At 38.6% G+C, this 22664-nt stretch overlaps 1 protein-coding gene across 1 annotated transcript in view; it reads left to right on the top strand.

Moving 5' to 3' along the window:
• The window catches only part of MATN2 (matrilin 2), a 77050-nt gene that overhangs the window by 7909 nt on the left and 46477 nt on the right, over positions 1 to 22664 (top strand). The window contains exons 2-4 of the mRNA XM_074815257.1: positions 1571 to 1739; positions 15655 to 16224; positions 21617 to 21739. Coding sequence (XP_074671358.1) covers positions 1607 to 1739; positions 15655 to 16224; positions 21617 to 21739 — 826 coding nt within the window. The 5' untranslated portion in view covers positions 1571 to 1606. The remainder of the gene's footprint in view (positions 1 to 1570; positions 1740 to 15654; positions 16225 to 21616; positions 21740 to 22664) is intronic.

The raw sequence follows: 22664 nt of genomic DNA, 5'->3' as shown, positions 1-22664 counted from the left end.
CATTCAGTTGTCCATGCTGCTAGGGCTCCAAAAATTTAATTTTTTGTGGCCACTATTATAAACACTGACTATTTACACCTCTTTCCTGGTTTGAATGTCCTTAAATCACGTATTGGCTGTTACTGGATAGTATTGAACATTTAAGCAGGGCTGAGCATTTTGAGTGCAAATACTCAGTTCATTTTGCTCTCTGGCATATACACCAAAACATGTTCGCATGTGGGGATGCTGACTAGGATACACAGAAGGAAAAATAGATTGATAGATAGAAAAATTGATCAATGTGTAATGGCTGTGCAGGACAGATTGAAGAATAATGTATAAAATCTCTTTTTTAGAGAAAATATTTACTCAGAATGTTCTTTTCTGCCAGTGGGAATGATTACACAGGCATTCCCATCATGGTGGGAAAGAAACCAATTTTCTTTCTGAACTGGAGCATTTAGTTGCCTTCTCTTACAGACCTGTGGTGCTCTCTATCTGCTTATCAGGTTTAGGACCCTATTAAAATTGTTTTCAACATCATAATTACTTAACCAAGAATTACTGTTAAAATTTGCACTGCTTCTAAAGTTTCCACTCAGTTTCAGGTAGAACAGTTCTTCGCTGTGAAAGTGGGTAGTTTTATCCATCTCTTACACACCTAGAGGACCTCTTGACTAAGCTTCATCATATCACCAGATCGAAGGCTGACTCTAGCTCCTGTGAGATGCTCTCTCCACAACCCACAACAATAAAGTTTTGAGGGAAGGTAGAAGGAATTTCCATCTGAGGAAGCCCACCAACAGGGAACATGGCCAGAAGATGAGCCTCTGACATGTCTTACCTGTCTGTCTGTGGGCAGAGTCAGCCATGGCTTTTGATGATGCCTTAACATACTCCTTGGCAGGAATCATCTCTTAGTGTAGGAATTTTTCCTGTCAGCTATTCTGTTTGACAAAATTTCCTCATAACCTATGGCAAGCTCATTGCCAGTCCTCAGAAGTCTCCTTCAGTAAACAAGATTAATTCTGCACTGTTATCTTCATGCGAGCAGCCACAGACAGTCTTCTGAAAAGGAAGTGTGAGCTGTTGCCAGTTTTCATTTACAGTTGCTGTTTCTGGAATATATTCCCCCCTCTTGTTTTAATTCTTCAAGTTTTTCTGAAGTGAGTATCCCTCAGACTGCAAGAACCATTAAACTTTTGAAAAAATGCAACTGAGTGCTGAGTAAAATAATGAAAATATATTTGTGCCCTCCTCAAACCTGTTTATTCTGACAGGCTGACTGAAACAAAGCTCCTTTCCTTGCTTTAAAAATACTTGATTATTATGAATAATTGTAAAAGTCAATACATTTTAGATGTTAGCTATGAACTTCAACTAACAATACTTATAAACACTATGCAGGGTCTGCTAACTGCTACTTTATTGTGTAGATCTTCTTTCTTGAAGGTGTAGGTATTATTCCATGCCAGTATATCTCCATGTTTGCATGGGATGGAAGGGAAGTGATGTAGCTGGGTGGCTGACATGATTACAGTGTATCTTTTTGTGTAATTAAAGAGCTCATCTTTCTCCTTTATTATAGTTTCACATCCTTGAATATCCCTCTCCTTCTTGGAAGATGAAGAAAATGATTGCATGCTTCTTTCTGCTATTTGGACACGCTCTGCTTTCCACTGTATCTGTCATGGCAAAAGATCTCCCTGGAGGACGTTTCACTCGAAGAAGGGATGTTAACTCACAATCTCTACTAGGTAAGTTACAAAAAAAACTCCAACAAACCCAAACACCACTACCAAAAGCCATCTCAAATACAAATGATAAAAGGCATGAGCAACTGGCCAAGCCTCGGCTGAGCTAGTTTGTAATAAAAAGGAGATTGCTGTTTACAAGGAGGAATATGAGAAAGTTTGTTGACCAGTTAGCAGCTGTTGAAAGAAGATGTTTACTTTTGGGGTACTAGATCTACTTTATGTAAGTGGTATGAAATAAATATTTGCTACAGGACTGTTGTCTTGGAAAAAAGACCTTATTTTCACTGTTTAGAGAAAACACATATTGGTCCATGGAGTCAAAGCTGCCTTTTACCATGCCAGCAAATTTTAGCTGTCTATGTGTATGTGCTCTGCATAAGGACAATTGAATAGGAATGGAAATGAGGCTTGTCATTACATTACTTGATGCTTATCCCTTCATTTTGTCAGGTTAATTTTATTTATAATGAGTAGCTCATTTTTCCTCTTTTGCCAAAAATCTGAGGACAGGATCTAACACTTCTAGCTTGTGACTGTCATATTTTAAAACATAAGGTTCATCTCTCTTGTTGATCACTGCCTGTACATCATCAGGCAGTTTGCTGGTCAACTTTTTCATCTGCTAACAGTTCATGGCTTAGAATCATTTTCTTTTGCTCATTGTTTAAAGTAATTGTCAGATTATGAAAACATAGTATGGATGGTGTTTGGACACAGCCCATCATTAGGGATTCATGATACACATCAGTAGTAGATCTAATCAGATGTATTTCTCCAGCCACTGGGAGATGTTAAGTAGCCTACCTCCCCATAAAGGTCACCTAACCTCTAGGGGTGAATATGAGGAATGTGAAATGTCCTGCAGAAGATGTATTGGGAAGAAATAAGAAAGCAAGCTAGAACATGGGAGAATGGGTGACAGAGAGGGGAGCACCAAGTTTTATCAGTGAAACTCTTCTCCAGACTAAAAGTAATCCTTTAAATATGTAAAATTCCATAAAGTAACATGCACAACCTGTCCTTTGTTAACTTAAACCCATTTGTTTTCAATTCCTATAGAACAAATTTAAGCCAAATGACAACAGATTTCCCTTTCTTACTCACCTTTCTCAAAATTAATAGATGTGGTCTTGAGACACTTGGGGTTCTGCAACTAAAGGCTGAAAACCACAGCTCTGGAGATCTAGTCCACCAAGAAACATGGATGTGGAACAGCAAAGAGAAATACCCACATTCAGACCTTACTCAGGAAGACTCTCAAACTTTCTTAAATACTAAATTCTAAAATGTGATTAAATAGCAGCCCCTCCTGAATATTTTAGGGTCCCCAGCAAATAACCTAAGTGAGCTTATTACTTTAAGAAATAATATACCTGTCTCTTTAGAAAATTAACAAAATAGCAAAGTGTTATCTGGAGAAACTAAAAGGTGTCACATTTCTCAGCTTGCCTTTTTCCCCGTGATGTTTAAAATTGCTTTTATAGCCTCTTTTTTCATATTTTAAATAGTGGAAAATATATTAAAATAATTAGCACTTGATATAAATCAAAATGTATAGATTAAATTATTTCTTTCTTCTTTCAAAAGCCATCCAATTTTTGGTCCCTGCATTTGGGGTATTCTGGATCCCTGTTCAGTTTGGCATGTGCAGGATGCAAACAGTTCTGGCAGCTCTGGCTGAAAGAACCTTTTCAAGACATTAAATGATGCAAGAAACTTGGGACATTCTCTGGTCCAGCCCATAAAAGTACGTGGCAGTTTGGAGTCAGACTCTTGGGCCTTGCATTCTGTTACAATAAATTAGGTCACCTGCTTCAGATTCAGCAGTGCATATAAACAGTGGCACGGTTAAAACGTGCCTCTCTGTAAAGAACAGAATGTGTAAAATGCATGCCACTCTGCTGGAAAGCTGTAGCATTCCTTAAATGACATGAGAAAGAATGGGGCCAGACCATGATCTCAGTGACATCAAGTCTATTGACTTAATAAAATCATTCCAAAATTACGCAATTTACGTGCATTAGAAACTGTCCCATTCTATATAATATGTATATTATAAATAGTAGTGGCGATGACAATTGCTGCTGTTGTGGAAAGATGTGGTTGGCAGGCAAAAGTGAGCAATATAGCTGCAAAGAACCAACAGATACCTGGAAAAGTAATAAAAGTTCATGCTGGGTTTTTTTGGGGGCCTTTTTTGGGTGTCTGTGTTTTGAGGACTAAAATGAAGGATTATGCTATGTAAATATTAGTAGCATTAAAATAATTTTATTCCTTTTTACTTCATTTTGCCATTTTTAAAACAAAAGTGTACTGCTGTGATGACTATTTACTGGTAAAATACTAGTAGTGTCCATGTACAGAAGTTAAAGTCCTTGGTCCAGAAAACTGACAACATAAATAAGCAAAATGGAATGGATGAAAAATCCTGTGGGATTGTCCATGTAGAGATAAAAGTACTTTGGGATCCAGTTTTAGGAGGATTTAATTTTTTGGCAGCCATGCACTAATACTTCATAGATTTCTTAATTGTCTTGTTAGGGCTAATAGCCTATATGTTTTAATGAAGATTTCAGAAGGAATGAGCTATGTCTTTTCTATGTTTTTGTTATCGCCAGTCTTTCTGCTAAACCTCAATGTGTATTTTTTTTAATTTGTCAGATCTTTGCATTGCTTATTGTTGTTTAAAATTATTATTGCTATAGTTAATAATTTCCATTAAAGATCTGAAATCTTTTGTGCAAGGATCAACTGGACATGAATTTTTTGGAACAATATGTGTCCCTTGAAAACCAAACTGCTTTGCAGGTTTTCCTGTATTTAAACACTGAATCAAACTTCAAAGTATTTAAAACTTGTCATTTGTGCCAATTTACTTAAATTTGTTAACATTTGCTTAAATCTTTCTTGCAGCATATTAGTTGTAGAACATGTGTAGGTGCTTTAGAGATAGAAAATATACATGTATGTCTCATAATAACAGAATTTCTATTAGATTGCTGGAAATATTGTTTTAATGTAGGTGTACTTATGTTTTAAAGGATCATTTCCATAGTCCTGCAAGATCTTGTGAAATAACAGAAAGAAATAGGATGGTCCATTTGTCTTTCCTGTAGCGGAGGGCAGTCTCCTCTCCCCTCATGTGACATATGAACTAAATTTTGCCTTCTCTTTCCCCTCATCAGTAATTTGATCCTGAATATTGGATCTTTGGCCTTATCCTAATTCCTTAAAGTAAATTAATCTTTTATTTTAGAATCTTCCATTTTAAAGGTTTTATCAGAGCTCTGGAGAGTTTTTACTTAGCTCTGACAAAATCATTGCCCCTGCTGAGCACAGCTGCTTTGTTAGATTACACACAGATCACTGAAAGCACAGTTTGCCAGCTTAGCATTGCTTCTTGGATGCTAAAGAAAAGCAGTAATGGAAATATACTTGGCTACATGGTTATAAAGATAAAATTATGTCTGTTATATTAGCTAATTCCCTTCAGATATAACTGAAATGGACTTCTGCACCTAAATAGACTGATGAAGAGCTGTATCAGTCATCCAGAGTGGTGACTTCCATACTGTGATTTCAAGGCCACGGTCAGAGGTCCACAGCACCTTTCAGCACGTTCCATGTTCAGAAGCAACATATGCCCAGTCCTTGCAAGATGTAGCTTTTTCGGAGTTTGATGTTGTGAGGTTTTTTGGTGGAGCAGATTTGGGACTTACGCCCTACTGCATCTTAATCATTTATTATAAAACAAAGCAAAGCCAAATTTCAACATTGTGGAAAAAACCCAAGTTTTTGTGTGTTTTTTTTCTTGGTGAACTCTTGTAAACTGGGCATGTATTTCATGTCACATGGGCATATTTCTTTGGAGAGTTCTGGAAGTGGATGCATGGGAATAATTGAATAAGCTGTAGAATAATATTCTAAGCAATAACATTCCTTCTGTTCCTTAGGAATATAAAACATGCACCTACCAGTTTTTGAAAATAACTATGTGAGGAGAAAAGCTAATTTGAGGGGCATTCCTTTAGATAGGACATGATACCAGAAGAAAGAAACTACAGGAGATTAACTGATACTACACAAATTGAAACAGAGAGGGGAAAGGAGGCCAAGAAGGAAATGTACTTGGCTCCTGTTCAGTAGAAACTGCTGCTAAATGCAAATGTCCCTGTCTGTGTTAGATTATATTTTGCAACAAAATATGTAATGATTTATCTCTTGGTTGTATATATATGATTCCACTAATAATATGAAGGGAAGTAATGTGAAATACACAGAGCGCTCACTAAATTTATGAATCACTCAATAAAGTCAGTTAAAATTATTCCAAACATTCTTATATCCAACCCAGTTCTTAAACTTGTGTGTATGTAACTTTAGGGCTCAAGGACATTATCAGGTTAACCATTCTGGGTTAAATTTTAGCTGCAAATCAGAGAGGAAAATATGTGACAAAAGTGAGTCTGGTCCATGATGCTTCTGTGGAGTGCAGATAAGATTTCTGTTTAGTTTTGGTTGAAGTCATTGTACATGTATACACTCAAAGCTGGCCAGAGATCTCTAAATCCTGCTAATGTGGACTGCTGAGCCAGCATGGGATGATAACTGCTGTAAGAAACTCATTCACAGCCTCAGTATAGAATCTTCGTAGAATCGTAGAACGGTTTGACTTGGAAGGTATCTTAAATATCATCTAGTTCCAACCCCCCTGCCATGGGCAGGGACACCTTCCACTAGACCAGGTTGCTCAAAGCCCTGTCCAGCCTGGCCTTGAACACTGCCAGGGAGGGGGCAGCCACAGATTCTCTAGGCAACTTGGTCCAGTGTCTCACCACCCTCACAGTAAAGAATTTTTTCATAATATCTAATCTAAATCTACCCTTTTTCAGTTTAAAGCCATTACCCCTCGTTATATTACTACATGCCCTTGTAAAAAGTCCCTCCCCATCTTTCCTGAAGGCCACTATAAGGTCCCCCCGGAGCCTTCTCTTCTCCAGGCTGAACAACCCCAACTCTCAGCCTGTCCCCATAGGGGAGGTGCTCCAGCCCCCTGATCATTTTTGTGGCCTCCTCTGGAGCTGTTCAAGCAGGTCTATGTCTGTCTGATGCTGGGAGCCCCAGAGCTGGACACAGTACTCCAGGTGGGGTCTCACAAGTGCAGAGTAGAATATGTAGCGTATGTGTGTATGTGTTATTTCTTCACATAGGGGCAACTCTGCCAAGTTTTTTTGTCCTCAGACATGTTAAGTAACTCATTGTAACTGAAGTCTGCATTGCAATTGAAGTCAGAATTGTGTCATAACTACATCATGTGTTTGACATATTGTGCTGGTATAGTATTTGGGAAATCAAAACTATTCCAAGCAGTAGATAAGGGTAGGAAGGGGTTGCAAATTATCTTTTGAATTATCACATATTTAGTTAAAATATAAGCAAAATCCTAACCAAACTTTTATAAGGATACAAGATCATCAAATATGTATCAGTTTAGACTCTCTCTAATCAAAACATAAATTTGCCATATAAATAGAGATGTGTTGTATTTGGAAAGAGAGAAAGCAAAACATTTACAGTCTGTTAAATCACCTGTTTCTTCCTTCTGATGTGTGTAGGTACATCTTACAATCATTGTGCCTTGAGGCAATATTAGTAATTGCATGCTTTGCTTCCCAGTAGTGATTGTCTCAATAGCTGAGAGGTTTCCTCTGGACTTTATGCCAAGTCTTGAAACTTCAGCTTTCATCTTAATCTCCCCTGCAATAGCTGTAGTCCATTATCTACCCAGCTGGGGTCTAAAACAATAGCAGGAAGGTTGCACTTGCTCAGACCACCCCACTCTTTCAGGTTTCTGGGTTTTGTTCTCAGTGGGAGACCCTCCTCTGTGGCTCTGAGGCTTGGTAGCCTGGCTTGTGCTGAGGTTGTGCCTCCCCAGCCCTTAACAGGGGTCCTGGAGTCTGAGAAGGTGAGATCTGGACAGTGATCGTATCCCTGCCCAGCCAGTTGTTCCCTGCAGAAGCTGTTACCCTTAAGCAGGCCTAACTAATGAGCCATGAGGGCTAGCTGGGACCATGACAGACCCCAGGGATTTGTGTCCTATTCTGAGTATGCTCATCTGCAGTCAATTATGATGGAGATCAGAAAGTTGGGATTTTGGTCTGTGTTAGCAATTTTTAACCACATAACAACACTATGCTTGCCAACTGTCATATTTAGTATTCATTATTAATTTTCAAGTCATGTATCAAAATAGCATTCGCTTTTAAGCTGCTTAAAGGGCAATTCAGTAATTAATGTTATATGGGTTGTAATTCTATTTCTATGAGCACAAGAAATTTTCTTGTATTTCTTTAATGTGTATTTCCTCTAACAAAGCCTTTTCTTTTCCCTTCTTCCTCCTTCCTCTCTTCTCTCTTTTCTTTGTTTTGCTTTCTTATTCTTTTATCTTTTCTCCTCTTTTTTCTTTTTTGTTTTTCCCTTTTTCCTTCTCCTTTTCCTTTTTTTTTTTTTTTTAAAGTGATTTGTAAGTTTTCCAAAAGGAGGAAAGAATATCTGCTGCTACAGTAAAACTGAGTCACGTACTAAATGGCAAATGCTCTTTGTATTTCTGAAATTGTTTGTTACTACCCCCACAAATTACTATGAAATACCATTTCTGTTTGAAAAAGAGTTTGCCTTGACAATAACTCACTGATTAAAATTGCAAACTGGTTTTATGTGTATATTCTAGAAGAGCTCAAAGCCTCCTCTGTGTATTTTGTCTTGAAGGAAGATCATGCCAAAAGAAAGAACACTGAATGTTCAAAAGTGTGGTGTGTTTTGCTTAATTGTGAGTACTTTAGCTTAATAATTAATAAAGCACGTATGTGCAAAATTAACTTGAAAATCCTGGAAACGGCATTTGCATAACTTAAGGAACATCTCATTTTATAGGCATGAGAGGGTAATCACTATTGTGAATGAAGTCAGCATGCCTTTAAATTGCTTTGGAAGCTGGAAGACACCTTCTACTTATTCAAGTGCTGCTGAAGTGGTAGAGCTAATGGTTTGCCAGTGTGCATGATGTCCCACATACTGTGGGGGGCAGGGGGGATATGGTGTACGGCGCTATCCCATGGTACTGTTTCTGGAACTGTTCTGGAGAAGTGTCTAATACTTAGACTGTTACCAATGAATAGAAATATGTGGTTCAGGTCAGCTGATCAATGAGTAATGTTGAGGTTGCTAACAGCTTTCCCCGTAAACAAAGACATGGGCAACTTCAAAAAAAAAGTATGGATAGGAGCTTTTAAAAAATTAAGCTAATGTACTGAAAGCAGAACAACACAAACTCAGTAAGGTCACATTGTTTCACTGAATTTTCTACGCAGCTACCAACAGTTACTTACTTTCTCTATCTGTTCCTTCTCTAGTAATTTATGTGTCCTTTCAACAGTGCCCCAAGTAGCTCAGGCAAGAATAGGAATTTCAGATCTTCAAGGAGAAAGGTATGAAGATCACCTTCTCCCATACAATCACCTTTTTTTTGTTTTGGTTGTGATTTCTTGTTTTACAGATGCATGCAGGAAGAGACAGAGTCACAGGCACAGTAAATGCTTCCAGACTGTCTGTGGGAACTGGATTCCAAGTACCATTAACTGTGTGTACTACAAGGTTTCTCCATCATGGCTCAATCAGCAAGTTAATTCCTTCTCTCTCATGGGTGTGAGCTATGCTCAGCTGAGAGCATGTAACATTTGTTTCTGTTAGGAAGTGGTGGGTAGGTGTTGATGCTGCTGGGACTGGCATCTTCATCCCTCTGTCCGGGTGTTCCCGTGCCTGCAAGGGAAAGCAATCCACTCCCTGGTCCTCCTGACCATAAAAGCAGGTTTGCCTCCTGTCAGGAAACCCAACATTTTCCATCTCAGAACAGCTGAAACATGCAAAAAGAACTAAGAAACTTGAGACTATCCCTACACCATACTTTGGCCTCATGCCAGAGACAGCCTCAGTCTCAGTAAAGAAATGGAGAAATACTAGGAGTCAGTTTTGGGACTCTGGAATTAAGAAGACTTTATATTAATAATGACATGTTGGAAAGGATGACATGGAAGGAATAGAAATAGTGAGGTGAAATGAGAGCAAGGTAATGGACCCTCCTGCAGTGACTGATAATGAAGCATTTGCATGTAGAAGGAAATGGAAATCTGTGGACAAGAGCCTCCTGCTGTACAGTTCTCCCAGAAATTTTGGAAGTTCAGAAAAGATTTTGTAAGAGGCAATAAAAAATGTCTGGAGGCTGTGTTGCATTTAGAGATTGTTCCCAGATGAAGAAATTTGTAAGGAGGAATCAGTGAGCTGCCAAACTCATAATGAATCTTTGGGTTAGGGCCAGAGGCCTGTGAATTTGGGGAAAGGCTGAGCAAGGATGGGCCCAGGGAGCACAGGGGCAGGTCTTAGACTCAGGGTCTGTTACAGAGCTGGCAAGAGGTGGAGTCACCTGCAGAACCAAGTGCAGCATGTATGTGTGCCAGGAAAAGGGTACTGAGCAGTTTCTAACATTTACTTCAGGAGCTAGCTATGATTATATCTTAAATGCGCCATAACACCCTTTGCCTTTCTCTCAATTAAAATGGCAAAAAAAAAAAAAAAAAAAAGGAGTGGAAGCTAACTTGCACAAAATGTCTCACTAGAGCCAAGAAGTGCTTGGAATTACCGTTATTCTTCATTTACTCTTGGCAACAACCACAAAATGTGTTTTCCAAACAGGAACAATGTTACATTAACTGCCATGTACTTCCTGCTTGATCTTTGCAAAAGAAGCTGCTGCAGTTTCCCAGACGGTGTATGTAGGTAATTCACAGATACGCCTTTTTTCCCATCCAAGCATTTTGCTTTTGGTATATTTATGGATGAATTGCAAATTTAAGTATTCTTTACTTGTATGATTGTGCAGCAAGAGGATTAAACCTTCTTGATGAACTAAGAAATCTTTTGGAAATATCTGAGAACCTGTCAACCCCAATCTTTCTGTCTGTATATTTAGCTAAGGAAAACCAGAATTCTGGACTTCAAGAACAAATATTTGACACCCAGCAAGTTCATACATTTTGAAACAAATTTGGTAGGAGTTATACCAAGATTTATAAAGAAGGAAGTTGTAAAGAAAAGAGAGGCAAGTAAGGTTGAGGGCTAGAAGAAAAATGAAATAATAAAATGTCAAAGAAGAAAGAGAAATTTTATATTGTGCTGGGAGAACAGTTTTCTCCTCTTTTACTTAATTCTGAGTGGAGACTTTTGTTCTGTCACTCAAAGATAAAATCTAAAAATAAACCTGGTGTTATTGCTGGCAGTCCGGGACATGTAATTTTTTGTATATACATGACTGTGGAGTGAGCTAAGAAACACAATATATTGAGTCTTAAAATTGCTATTAATGCATTGCCTGCTCAGGCAATAATTTTTCTATGCTCTCATTTATTCTTAACTGATCTCATCCTTCCTTTTTGCTTGAATTGTCTTACTCTATAACAAACATCTTCATGGAACTAATATTTAGTTGTTATAGATCACTTTTTCAGTGTTTTAACTTTGCTGTAGTATTTACCAAATTGGGCCTTTTGCTTTGCATACATCAGTAGCCTTCTTTAACATTTATCCATTCTCATGTATTAGGATAAAGACCTACATAACCAAATAAGTAATATTCAGATTAAAAAAAAAGAAGTATTAAGGAGTCCTAAAGATGTAGGACAACAATAGAAAATAAATAACCCATCTTTAAACAATCAAGTTTTTCAAGGGAGTTGGCTTGCAAAAACTTTTGAAAAATCATCATTGGGTCCTTTGAATGTGTTCAGTTTGAATATCCCAAAATGGAAATGTTTGAGGAAATTAAACAGTGCCAGGGGACATTTTTAGGCGTTGGGACTCCACCATTATTGTTGCTGTTAAATTGCTGGAGCTGTCTCTGGCCCACAGTGGTTAGCATTCCCCAAGCAATCCCAGTGCATGGTTCAGAGGCTACAGGGGGACAGGAATTATTCCCAGTAGGCAGCTTGCATACAGCCACTCTATTTTAGCGGGAAGGTGAGTTTAATACTGTGGATCCAGGCCAGCTTGGCCTCTGAGCTTAGCCTGTATCTTAGACTGCTCTCTGGCACTGAGACCAGTGGTATAAAACAGCCTGCTTCTGTACTACTAAATACCCTGAGCTTACAGTGTGGCTGCATCCACATTGCTTGTTAGGATGGATCCCTGGCTCATACTACTTCCCATATCATGCCTGAGGATTGTTTGAGAAAATGTTAATTGTCCTAGGACAAACAATACCAGGAACTGTTCTAATGATTTAACAGCCTAGAAGAGACAATTCCAAAGTTCAGGAGAACTCCTTGGTGATGCTTTAGTTATATTAAGGCAATATAGCATTAGTTAGAAATAAGATGAGAGGGTACAAACACACTCTCAGACAGAGACCCTGGGTGGGTAAGCAAAGTCGAAGCAGCGTGAGCTTCATCAAAGCCAAAGTAGGCGTTCAGGCCTGAGCATAGTTTGCTTTGAGAAAGGAGTAGAAGGAAACCGACAGAGATCAGAGAAAATAATTTAATAGAATTTTCAGCTTTAGAGGAAATTAAGATGCTCAATGTGAAATATTCTTTTAAGCTTTGTTTTACGTATGCCTCAGTAATTAGATCCCAGCTGGATTCTTCTAAGTAGAATTGAAATTTTGTTGCATTGTTAATTTTGCAAAGGTGGTATCACTGTAACTGCCATTTACAGACAAACTGGATATTGAGTGGAGGAGGAGAACATATTTACTATTGACTTGACCCTTCCTTCCCTTGCCTGTCTGTCCTTGTCTTGCCTTTGGATAATACAACTCACACTGAGGGTTTTTTTAACTTTTGTGTTGGCAATACAAAACCTCTGCTGACTTAGAAGCAGGTTTATGGATGAGTAGCTCTTTTCAATGAGTATGTCACTTTTCATAAGAAGAGTGGAAGGGGATTACTTTTGGGTACAAGGATATTTGCCAAAGTTGTGAGAAAGGTCCCTATTTAAAATAAGAGCTGGTAAGAGGAAGAGGTTATAATTTACAGGGCAAGTGCAGAAGCATGCAACTGCTAAAAAGGTGTCACTGAGAGTTAGTCATTACTGATTGCCACTCCTCAAAATACCACCCAGCTGGAGTTTTGCTTACTAAAAGAGTTACAGTTTAATTTTCATGGAACCCATCTCAGCTAAATCAACTTTAATAATTACAAGGTTGTTAAAAATTCCCACCACATCAGAAGACAAAGTTCTTAAATACATTTTAATTTGGAAATGTTTTGTATTTCTATAGATAGAATTTTGCTAGTGAAAGTAGTTTTGAAATATACTGTATTACATTCAGACTGAAATTTTTCTTAAGTAATTTAGCACAATGGGGTGTGTTTCTGGTAGTACTATCCACTAATGCTGTTGAGGTTTTTTCCCACCAAGATTCATACCTGACTTCAAAATACAGTCTCTTCAGACTGGGATTCAAATCTTTACATTCAAATTAAAAAGATTCAACACCATGGTTCTAGCTTTGACTTGTTTTAAGGGAATTTTACTCTTCTTCCTTCTCTGACCTTCCCCTCATGTACAAACACATATTTGTAGCTTTTTTCTGTAATTATCTTTCTTTCCCCTTGCTCTCCTCCCATAAATCGTATCTGAGAGTTGTCTTGGTATTACAACTGTGCTGGAATATTTAATATTATTAGTAAAAATAGATAATAATTAGATATGCCACTAAGATAATAAGATGGAAAATAGTTAATATGCCAGGATATCTGTATCCCATTAGATTGGGAATTTTGTTTCTGCTCAATTTGGCTTGCATTCAACATTCTCTGATTTTGAAAGAATAAGCAACCCAAGCATATTCCTACGCTTATGAATAAAGCCATACTGTAGACTGCACATGAATAAATCCAAGTAGTCATTTTTATTGTCATCAAAGAGCATTTTTATTCTATGCCCACAAATGTTCTTGGTAATCTATGAAAGAGGCCTCTGAGTTAACAAGTGAAAACAGGCATCTTTCTCACCCCTTGCCTTGGCAGAAGTACATGATTAGCATTCATCAGCAGTCACAAGTGAACTCATGTAAAGGCTTGTCTACAGACAGATGTTCTTCCAGTTGAGTCTTTGATTGGCCCACTTGTACTTGTGCAGTATGACATGACCTTTAACTATATAGTCAAATACTACTTTTCCATGGAGCATTTGCCTCATTCAGTGCACAAGATGGATGAAAGTGCACTGGGAACTGAATTCGGCTGGGCAATAAGGGAGCTCACTGATTACGGATATTTCAGCTTAGTAAGATGAGGATGCCACTGCAGTTTGTTGAGTATTCTTGCCACCTTTAATCTTTCAAGCCAGGCAGACGAACAGGCAACTAGCTACTTCACAGGTTTATTCGTAGCCACAGGAATTTAAGAACACAAGCAGACACACTGATTGAAGCCATAGGTCTATCTAACTCAATGTCCCTGACAGCAGTGAAAAGTGGATGATATGAAAAAGTTTAAGGACAAGACAATACTACCTGCAGGTATTCCCCCAACTGCCATGCTTTTGTGGCTAAGGGATTTCCTAATCTGGGGAGGTCTTTAATGTAAATATTAAACCTCAGTTGATTTCTCTTCGTCAGCATCCCATTAAGCCCTTTAAAGTCCTTTTAATCTTTTGCCATATGCTACCTTCTGCTGGCTCACCTCCCTCTGCTTGCCTTAAGCCTGCCATGTGCCATGTCTGTGAATGGTCAGTCCCTACCCATTCTCATCATGACTTCATGCATATGGCTTATATCCTTTCAAAAAAGAAGGATGTTGATGCCAGAGGATATACCCATGCTTGTAGCATGACCAGAAGGCAGCCAGCCTTCACTTCTGCTGTTACCCAGGCTAGCTTGGCCTGCCCGCCTGTGCAATTGTCAGATATAGACATACCCTTTGGTATTTCTGCTTCGGTGGCTTTTGGAAACAAAGACTGATGATGGCTGAAATAGAAAATTTCAGGAAGTGTATGAGTGGTCTTTTGGCCAAGTTGAGTGCCACTGTAGATAATAGGATTTTCTCTCTGATGCAGCCACAGAACTTCTGTGTGTTGCTGAGCTAGTCCAATAGACAAGACTTTTCCCAGATGGCCATTAATTATGTGTTTGAAATGATAGGGTTTGATTTGCAAAAGTGCTGAACACTTACAGCTGCAGTTGACGTCACTGAGAGCTGTACTTTGTACGTGCAAAGTGCTGCTTAATGCCAAGTTTCCTGAAAAATCAGTCCCTTCACATCTTGTACGGTTGGACTAGATGATCTTCAAGGTCCTTTCCAACCTAGATGATTCTGTGATTCTGTATCGGTCACTGCAATTAACAGATGTTTTTGACCTGAATTTCTTTGTGTTCTGTTTTCCCTGTTTGTAATGGAGGACTGATACCACCCTGCCTCTTCGGAGTGTTAGATTTCTAAATTCTAGGACACTACCACAAGAAGCATCACAGTGCAGCCCACTCAAATAGTAACTGCGTAATTCAGAGGGGGTTTCCATCCTGCATGGGATATGAGGTCAAAATCTCAACAACAATGGCAGAACAGGGTGTGGCACAAGTGTCTACCCATTCCACTGCTGTTAGCCATTCTGGGTACCGATCTCACAAAAAAAAATATATATATATATACACCAATCACGTAACAGGCAGCTTTTGTTATTTACTGGAGGCTGAATTTATATTGCCTAAATAGTCTTTGTTCTGGCATTTGTTATTTTTCCTGTATTTTCCCAGCACTTGTCAGGGTGTTTGTTTAGACAGCATGTTTGAGACATCAGGTCAACCCGAACTGATTTGCATGTTGAAATTCTTGTAAAATACTTCTGTTTGCATTTTGCTTTCCAGAAAATACTTGCAACAACAAACGTCTGGACCTTGTCTTCATCATTGACAGCTCTCGCAGCGTAAGTCCTTATGACTTTGAAAAAGTGAAGGAGTTCATTTTAACTATCTTGCAGTTTCTGGACATCAGTCCTGATGCTACCCGCGTAGGTCTGATTCAGTATGGCAGCACAGTCAAACACGAGTTTTCGCTGAAGACATTCAGGAGGAAGCAGGACATCGAAAGAGCAGTGAAGAGGATGATGCACCTGGCAACTGGCACCATGACTGGACTGGCTATTCAGTATGCAGTGAACATCGCATTTTCAGAGTCAGAAGGAGCCCGACCTCTGAAGCAGAATGTGCCCCGAATTATCATGATAGTCACGGATGGGAGACCTCAGGATCCAGTGGCAGAGATTGCCACTAAAGCACGTAACTCGGGAATCCTGATTTTTGCCATTGGAGTGGGAAGAGTAGATATGAACACACTGAAGTCCATTGGGAGTGAACCGCATGAAGAGCATGTGTTTCTGGTTGCTAATTTCAGTCAGATTGAAACACTGACCTCTGCCTTCCAGACTAAACTTTGTGGTAAGGTTTTTATCTATAGACTTGAATGCACAGATGAAAGTAAAACACAGAAAAAAAAATGCATTAAAATTGGTTTTTTACATGGAACCTTATCTGTCAGAATATATATACTGAAAAAAGGGAGACTAGCCAGACAACATTCAGAACAGTCATACATATAGGGAAAAACTAACTCTACTGCAAAGTGCCATAAAATGTGATCTAATTCCTAGTGGTCATAAGGAGTGAGGCAAACGCACATATCATGATTTTCTTATTCATTGCGTAATAGCAATAAATTTACAACCCTCTGGTATTTGAATATTAGATAAGTTGTTTTGTCTATTGATTTTAAATGTGAACTCGCTTAGTGCTGAAACTGCAAACGGATAAACAATGTTTTGGTTATTTAAAAAATTCTATGGAGTTCATGTACTCCTCTTCCAAAGCTTAAATATTAATTCTCTGCAAACAAATATCTCTGCAAATGCCTTGTGACTGGAAGTGAAACACAGATACATGGTAATGGTTTTATTCCATCCATTTTAAATACAGACAAGTTAGGAAAAGCCATTACAGTGATATTATTCATTCATACAATAAATTAAACAATATGTTAATAGGTATTAATTTACAACAGAGAAATTGCTTTTATCTGTAATACCCTGATAAGTAATTACCTTTTACAAATATCATAGCATACATGATTAATTTTATTCCAATCTGTGTACTTAATATAGTTTTCTTTTTTAGTTTTTCTTGAGATAAATATGAAAGATCTCCATGCAGATTTGGCATTAAGTTGAGGCATTTTCAGCAGAGGCCAGAAAAAGAATGCATGGTGGGATTGAATGCTCACTCATCTCTAGGTATGCTTTTGCCAGAAAAGAACTGAGGCTTATTGTCAGGATAGTCTGGAGAATTTTCCTTACTTGGTCTTTTCCAAAATTGTTTCAAAGAGCAACAGGACTCCAGCTGAACTTCATCAGCACAAAACACCATCACAGACATTCATCAGATAATAGATTTTTTCCTGTTTCTTCCTTGCCATATTATTAGCTGGCATAGTAAGATACACTTAAAAACCAAGAAAGAGTAAACTAAACATGGATTGAGAGTTCAAATGGAATGAACAGTAAATGCTTCAAAACTTCATTTTACTGGATTTTTTTAATTGCATTTTAGAAACAAATCCAGTACAAATACCACTTACTCATTTTTTTCTGACTAGGCAGTGTCCAGTAAATGTATTAGAGTTTTATAGCTCACTTTTAGTCCAAATACATGTGATCCTCAATAAAACCACCCCTCCTGCAGATGGAGGAGTATGGAGGTGACAGGCATTGCTGCTGCCTCCGTTTCTCAGGGAATGCCTTCACAACATTTGCTGTGTCAGGAATTGAAGGTGAGATCCAAAAATGCACTTAAAAACCCAGGCTCAGATGCATCAGAGAATTTAAGCTGTTAGATTCATATAGATTTCAATTTAAGGGACTAAATTGCAGATAGGATTGTGTCTGGATTGCCCTTATGTCTGTGGGAATGTGTCTTTATGGTTCCTGTGAAGATAAGAGAAAAACCTGGCCAAGTGATGAAGCTCTGTAAGGAAAATAAAAAGTAAACCAAATTAACCACTGTTTGCCCATGGATGGCAGAGATTACCCAGTGCCTAGCAGCTATATTCTCAGAAGAATCCATATAAACTGGCTGTGCTCCATTCTCTGCTAAGCCAGACTTTCCCTACAGTTGCTGTCTGTGGTTGCTAAAGACTTGGGGGTGTCAGAATCAGCAGTTGAAGTCAGGGGATCCCAGGGGCCCTTTTTTTATTACCAGTCAGCAAGGTAAAAGACGAGCAAACAGCATCCTGGGAAATCAGAGGCATGAAGAGTGAGACAATAGTTGAAAAATCAGGAGAAACAGAAATGGGGACAGAATCCAGGAAAGGAGGTGGAGATTGAATAGAAGAGTGAGAAAGATGGAAGTTGGGATGGAGCAGTCAGAAGCAAATAAAGTCTTTATTATTCTCCTGTAAAGTAGATAGTGGTGTAATCCCCATTCTACGTTGAAGGAACGGACACAGAAACAGGATTAAGACTGTCAAGATTGCCCACTAACTTTAAATATTCGACTCTGCAATTCCTGGTCTGATTTTCTGGGGCATTTACTGTTTTTACACTAATATGACATACTAGTCATGGCTTTACAGGCTTTACCTGCAGCAAATCCAGATTCAGGTGTCTCTAGCTGAACACACACCACATAATGGTTGATGCTTGCTTGAAGATACTGATATTATTGGCTTGCCCAAAATCATATAAGGACCCTGTGACATAGACAGAGATAAAATCTAATTCACAAGGCTCACATTCAAATTCCTTAACTATGAGATCACCCTTTCTATTACTTCAGTCCCTGGCTGTGTCCACCAAACTCCTCCTGCAACAAATAAGGTTGTAGAAATCATACAGACAGCAGCTTCCTTCACTGCAGAAATCTGACTGATGACCAGAGTATCACTGATTCTTTCAAATAGGTGCAACAGAGACACTTTGGAAAAGATGTTATGTGATAGTATATCAGAAGATTGGTAACAGATGGTAACAATGTATTAAAATCATAGAATGGTTTTGGGTTGGACGGGAACTTAAAGATCATCTAGTTCCAGTCCTCCTGTCATCAACAGGGACACCTTCCACTAGACCAGGTTGCTCAAAGCCCCGTCCAACCTGGCCTTGAACACTGCCAGGGAGGGGGCAGCCACAACCTCTCTGGGCAACCTGTTCCAGTGTCTCACCACCCTCACAGTAAAGAATTTTTTCCAAATATCTAATCTAAATCTACCCTTTTTCAGTTTAAAAGCGTTACCCTTCATTCTATTGCTACACTCCCTGATAAAGAGTCCCCCCCCATCTTTCCTGCAGGCCCCCTTTAGGTACTGGAAGGCCACTATAAAGGCCTCCCTGGAGCCTTCTCTTCTCCAGTCTGAACAACCCCAACTCTCTCAGCCTATCCCCATAGGGGAGGTGCTCCAGCCCCCTGATCATTTTTGTGGCCTCCTCTGGACCTGCTCAAGCAGGTCTATGTCTGTCTGATGCTGGGGACCCCAGAGCTGGAGACAGTACTCCAGGTGGAGTCTGCTCACAAGAGCAGAGTAGAGGGGGAGAATCACCTCCCACAACCCAGGATGTGGTTGGCTTTGTGGGCTGCGAGTGCACATTGCTGGCTCATAGTCAGTTTTCCATCCACTGATACCCCCAAGTCCTTCTCTGCAGGGCTGATCTCAACCCATTTGCTGCCCAGCCTGTATTTGTGCTTGGGATTGCCCTGACCCATGTGCAGGACCTTGCACTTGGCCTTGTTGAACTTCATGAGGTTTGCACAGGCCCACCTCTTGAGCCTGTCAAGGTCCCTCTGGATGGCACATCCCTTCCCTCCAGCGTGTTGACTGCACCACACAGCTTATTGTCATCGACAAACTTGCTGAGGGTGCACTCAATCCCACTGTCCATGTTGCCAACAAAGATGTTAAACAGCGCCGGTCCCACGACTGACCCCTGAGGAATGCCACTCGTCACTGCTCTCCACTTGGACATCGAGCCCTTGACTGCAACTCTTTGAGTGTGAGCATCCAGCCAATTCCTTACCCACTGAGTGGTCCATCCATCAAATCCATGTGTCTCCAATTTAGAGACAAGGATGTTGTGTGGGATGGTGTCAAATGCTTTGCACAAGTCCAGTAAGATTACGTCAGTTGCTCTTCCCTTGTCCACCAAAGCTGTAACCCCATTGTAGAAGGCCACCAAATTCGTCAGGCACAATTTGCCCTTAGTGAAGCCATGTTCTCTGAAGGGACTGAGTTATTGGGATGCCTATCATAGAATGCTGCTTTTTCCTTTTTTTTTTTCAATTTTTAGTACTCTGTTTTGCAGCCTTATGTTCTTTTGATATGGGAAGACTGACTGTTTTTGTAGTAATGTTCTGTAGATTCATATTCTATAGCATTAGTACACAGTAAGATTTTCTGACTCTAACTACTGAAATTAGTATATTTTTCATTTGTCATATTTGAAGTGCTTCTTTGGTCATACCAAACTGTACCTGATGTTGGAAGCTAGTGAAATATAGCCAGGAGGAAACTTCTGTTTAGAAAGTATCAGAGATCATAAACTTCATCTTCAGAATGACAGAAAGATGAAAAGACAAGAAGTCCAAGCAGGTCTGTATTCACATAAATAAAAGTACTTGAGAAGTTTTATTATGACTGAAAATGATGAGATCCAAGAAGCTGATTAAGAGATTTGGGAATTGTGGTGGTTTGTATATTAGTAATAAATGCATAACTCTGGAAACCATTCCAAAGACCAAATACATAGTGTGTATCTCAAAACCACATTTTTTTTTCCACAAGTACCACACATACCACATGTTATTTATCAGGCTTCTGTTATGGCTGCTAGAAGATTACTGTTAATATCTATTCCATAAATCTGGAGATTTGTCAACCTAACACAATAAGGAGCACATCAGCCCCTAGTTGTTGTTGAGTAAAATATATTATTTTCCACACAATGTTCTCTGAGAAGTAATTCACCTATATAGTATAGAAATTACATACAAGCAATGATCCAGTGAAAAGAAAACATTCAGATTTCTTAATTCCCAAATACTGATCTGGAGAAAAGTAGTTCAGCAATTAATTTGACAAAATGGGCCCACTATTCTTTTTCTTTCTTACTGTCTCGGTCTTGTTGCATTTTACTACTTGCAATGAGAGACGTAAAATACAAATATTTAAAATAGACTCAGAAAGACTTATACGCTGGAGTGTAGCGCAGCTCAGCTCCCACTTACTGAATCTTTGAGATGCATGACCTCAGTGTCATCATGTATTACTTTATGGTCCTCAACATTAATAACTAAGCAAGCAAGACTCTTCATCAAGTTGTTTTCTAATCATTCTTCTTTAGTATTGTGCTGTGTGGTGATTTTCTTCATTCAAGAAATTGAATGTCCTCTAGAACAGTTTGTACTTAAATTCCACTTATTTTCTAAATTTGAATGTGGTAGGTTTGTTTCATTGTCTTCTTGGGATCACCATGTGTTTCCAGATACTCTATTGTATATTTTTATTTTGTTTATTCCACATGTAATTTCATATCCAAAAACATGCCACCGGTATCAGCCAGACACAAAATACTTAAATTCCTACTTTTTTTAGGAATAAATACATAGTACTGTTTGTTAAGGATTTTTTTACAGTCTTACAGGTTTAAGCTTCCATTTTTGTCTTTACTGTCATCACTTAATTTGAAATTTCTAAATTACTTCAGTAAAATTTTCTACACCTTTTTTTTTTCAGTTTTGACTACAAGTAAGACTAGCAGTTAATAACATTTTACTTTTTTTGTTTCAGTGCCCCATATGTGCAGTACAGTTGAGCATCGCTGTGATCACTTCTGCATAAACACCCCTGGCTCCTATGTATGCAGATGTAAACAAGGATACATTCTGAATGCTGACCAGAAGACTTGCAGCAGTATGTTATCTTTCTTAACTTTTCTCTTTCATGCTCCCAAAAAGTCCTTAACATCACATACCCTTATTCTTGGGTTCATAAAGAGGGACTGAGTTCAGTATATGGTAATGGTAATCATCATATGGTAATCATCAGAAAGAGTCTGAAAAGGTGAAGTTGTAATTCTTTTTCTTGTTTTGTGTAAATGAAGTGCTTCATTTATCTTCCTGAAATATATCCAGGTAATTTTTATACAGAGCTCTGCAGAGGTATGCTGTGACTACATAAAATTGCATTTAAATTCTATTGGTGTAATAAGTTCAACAAAGAAAGAACGGTTTTATCATCTCACATAAAGTGAACACAACTACTTCAGTAACTTGTCTAGATAGCAACCAGTACTAAATAGTACAGAAAGGTTCCATAAACCCCATACTAGAGAACTGTGAAATAACTTCCCATTCTGAAAAGCTCTTTCTAACTGCTGCTTAAAGTATAAGGGTTTGCAACCATTCAAAGAATAGTTTCAGAAGTCTTGCTTCTGCTCTCATTTCCTTCTTTAAAGGGGTTGACTTTTTTCAGTTTTAAGTAATTGACTTTATAGTTTATAATAACAAACTGTATTTCACTTTGTGACCTTTGTAAGCAATACTTCTTTTGTCCATTTGGTCCAAACTTGCTTTCTAGTAATTAAGAGCAGACTACATTAGATGGGTATGCCAAATTTATTTCTGTATCCACCATAATTTTAAACAAATTATGTAAAACTGTTTTTAATTACTTGTGGAAAATATACTTGCTAAAAGTGCAGTTTCTTATCCCATGACAGTGCATGGATTCAAGTGAAATTTGCCAAACTGATTTTAGCCAGAAGAAAAATTTTGGAAAATGTCTTTTCAAAAAGCTGGTGAGAGCATAGGATGTACCCTTCACAACAGATAGTTTA

The sequence above is a fragment of the Strix aluco genome, chromosome 1 (genome assembly GCF_031877795.1).
Source record: "Strix aluco isolate bStrAlu1 chromosome 1, bStrAlu1.hap1, whole genome shotgun sequence".
NCBI classification, from domain to species: domain Eukaryota; kingdom Metazoa; phylum Chordata; class Aves; order Strigiformes; family Strigidae; genus Strix; species Strix aluco.
This window is presented reverse-complemented; position numbering and strand designations above follow the sequence as displayed.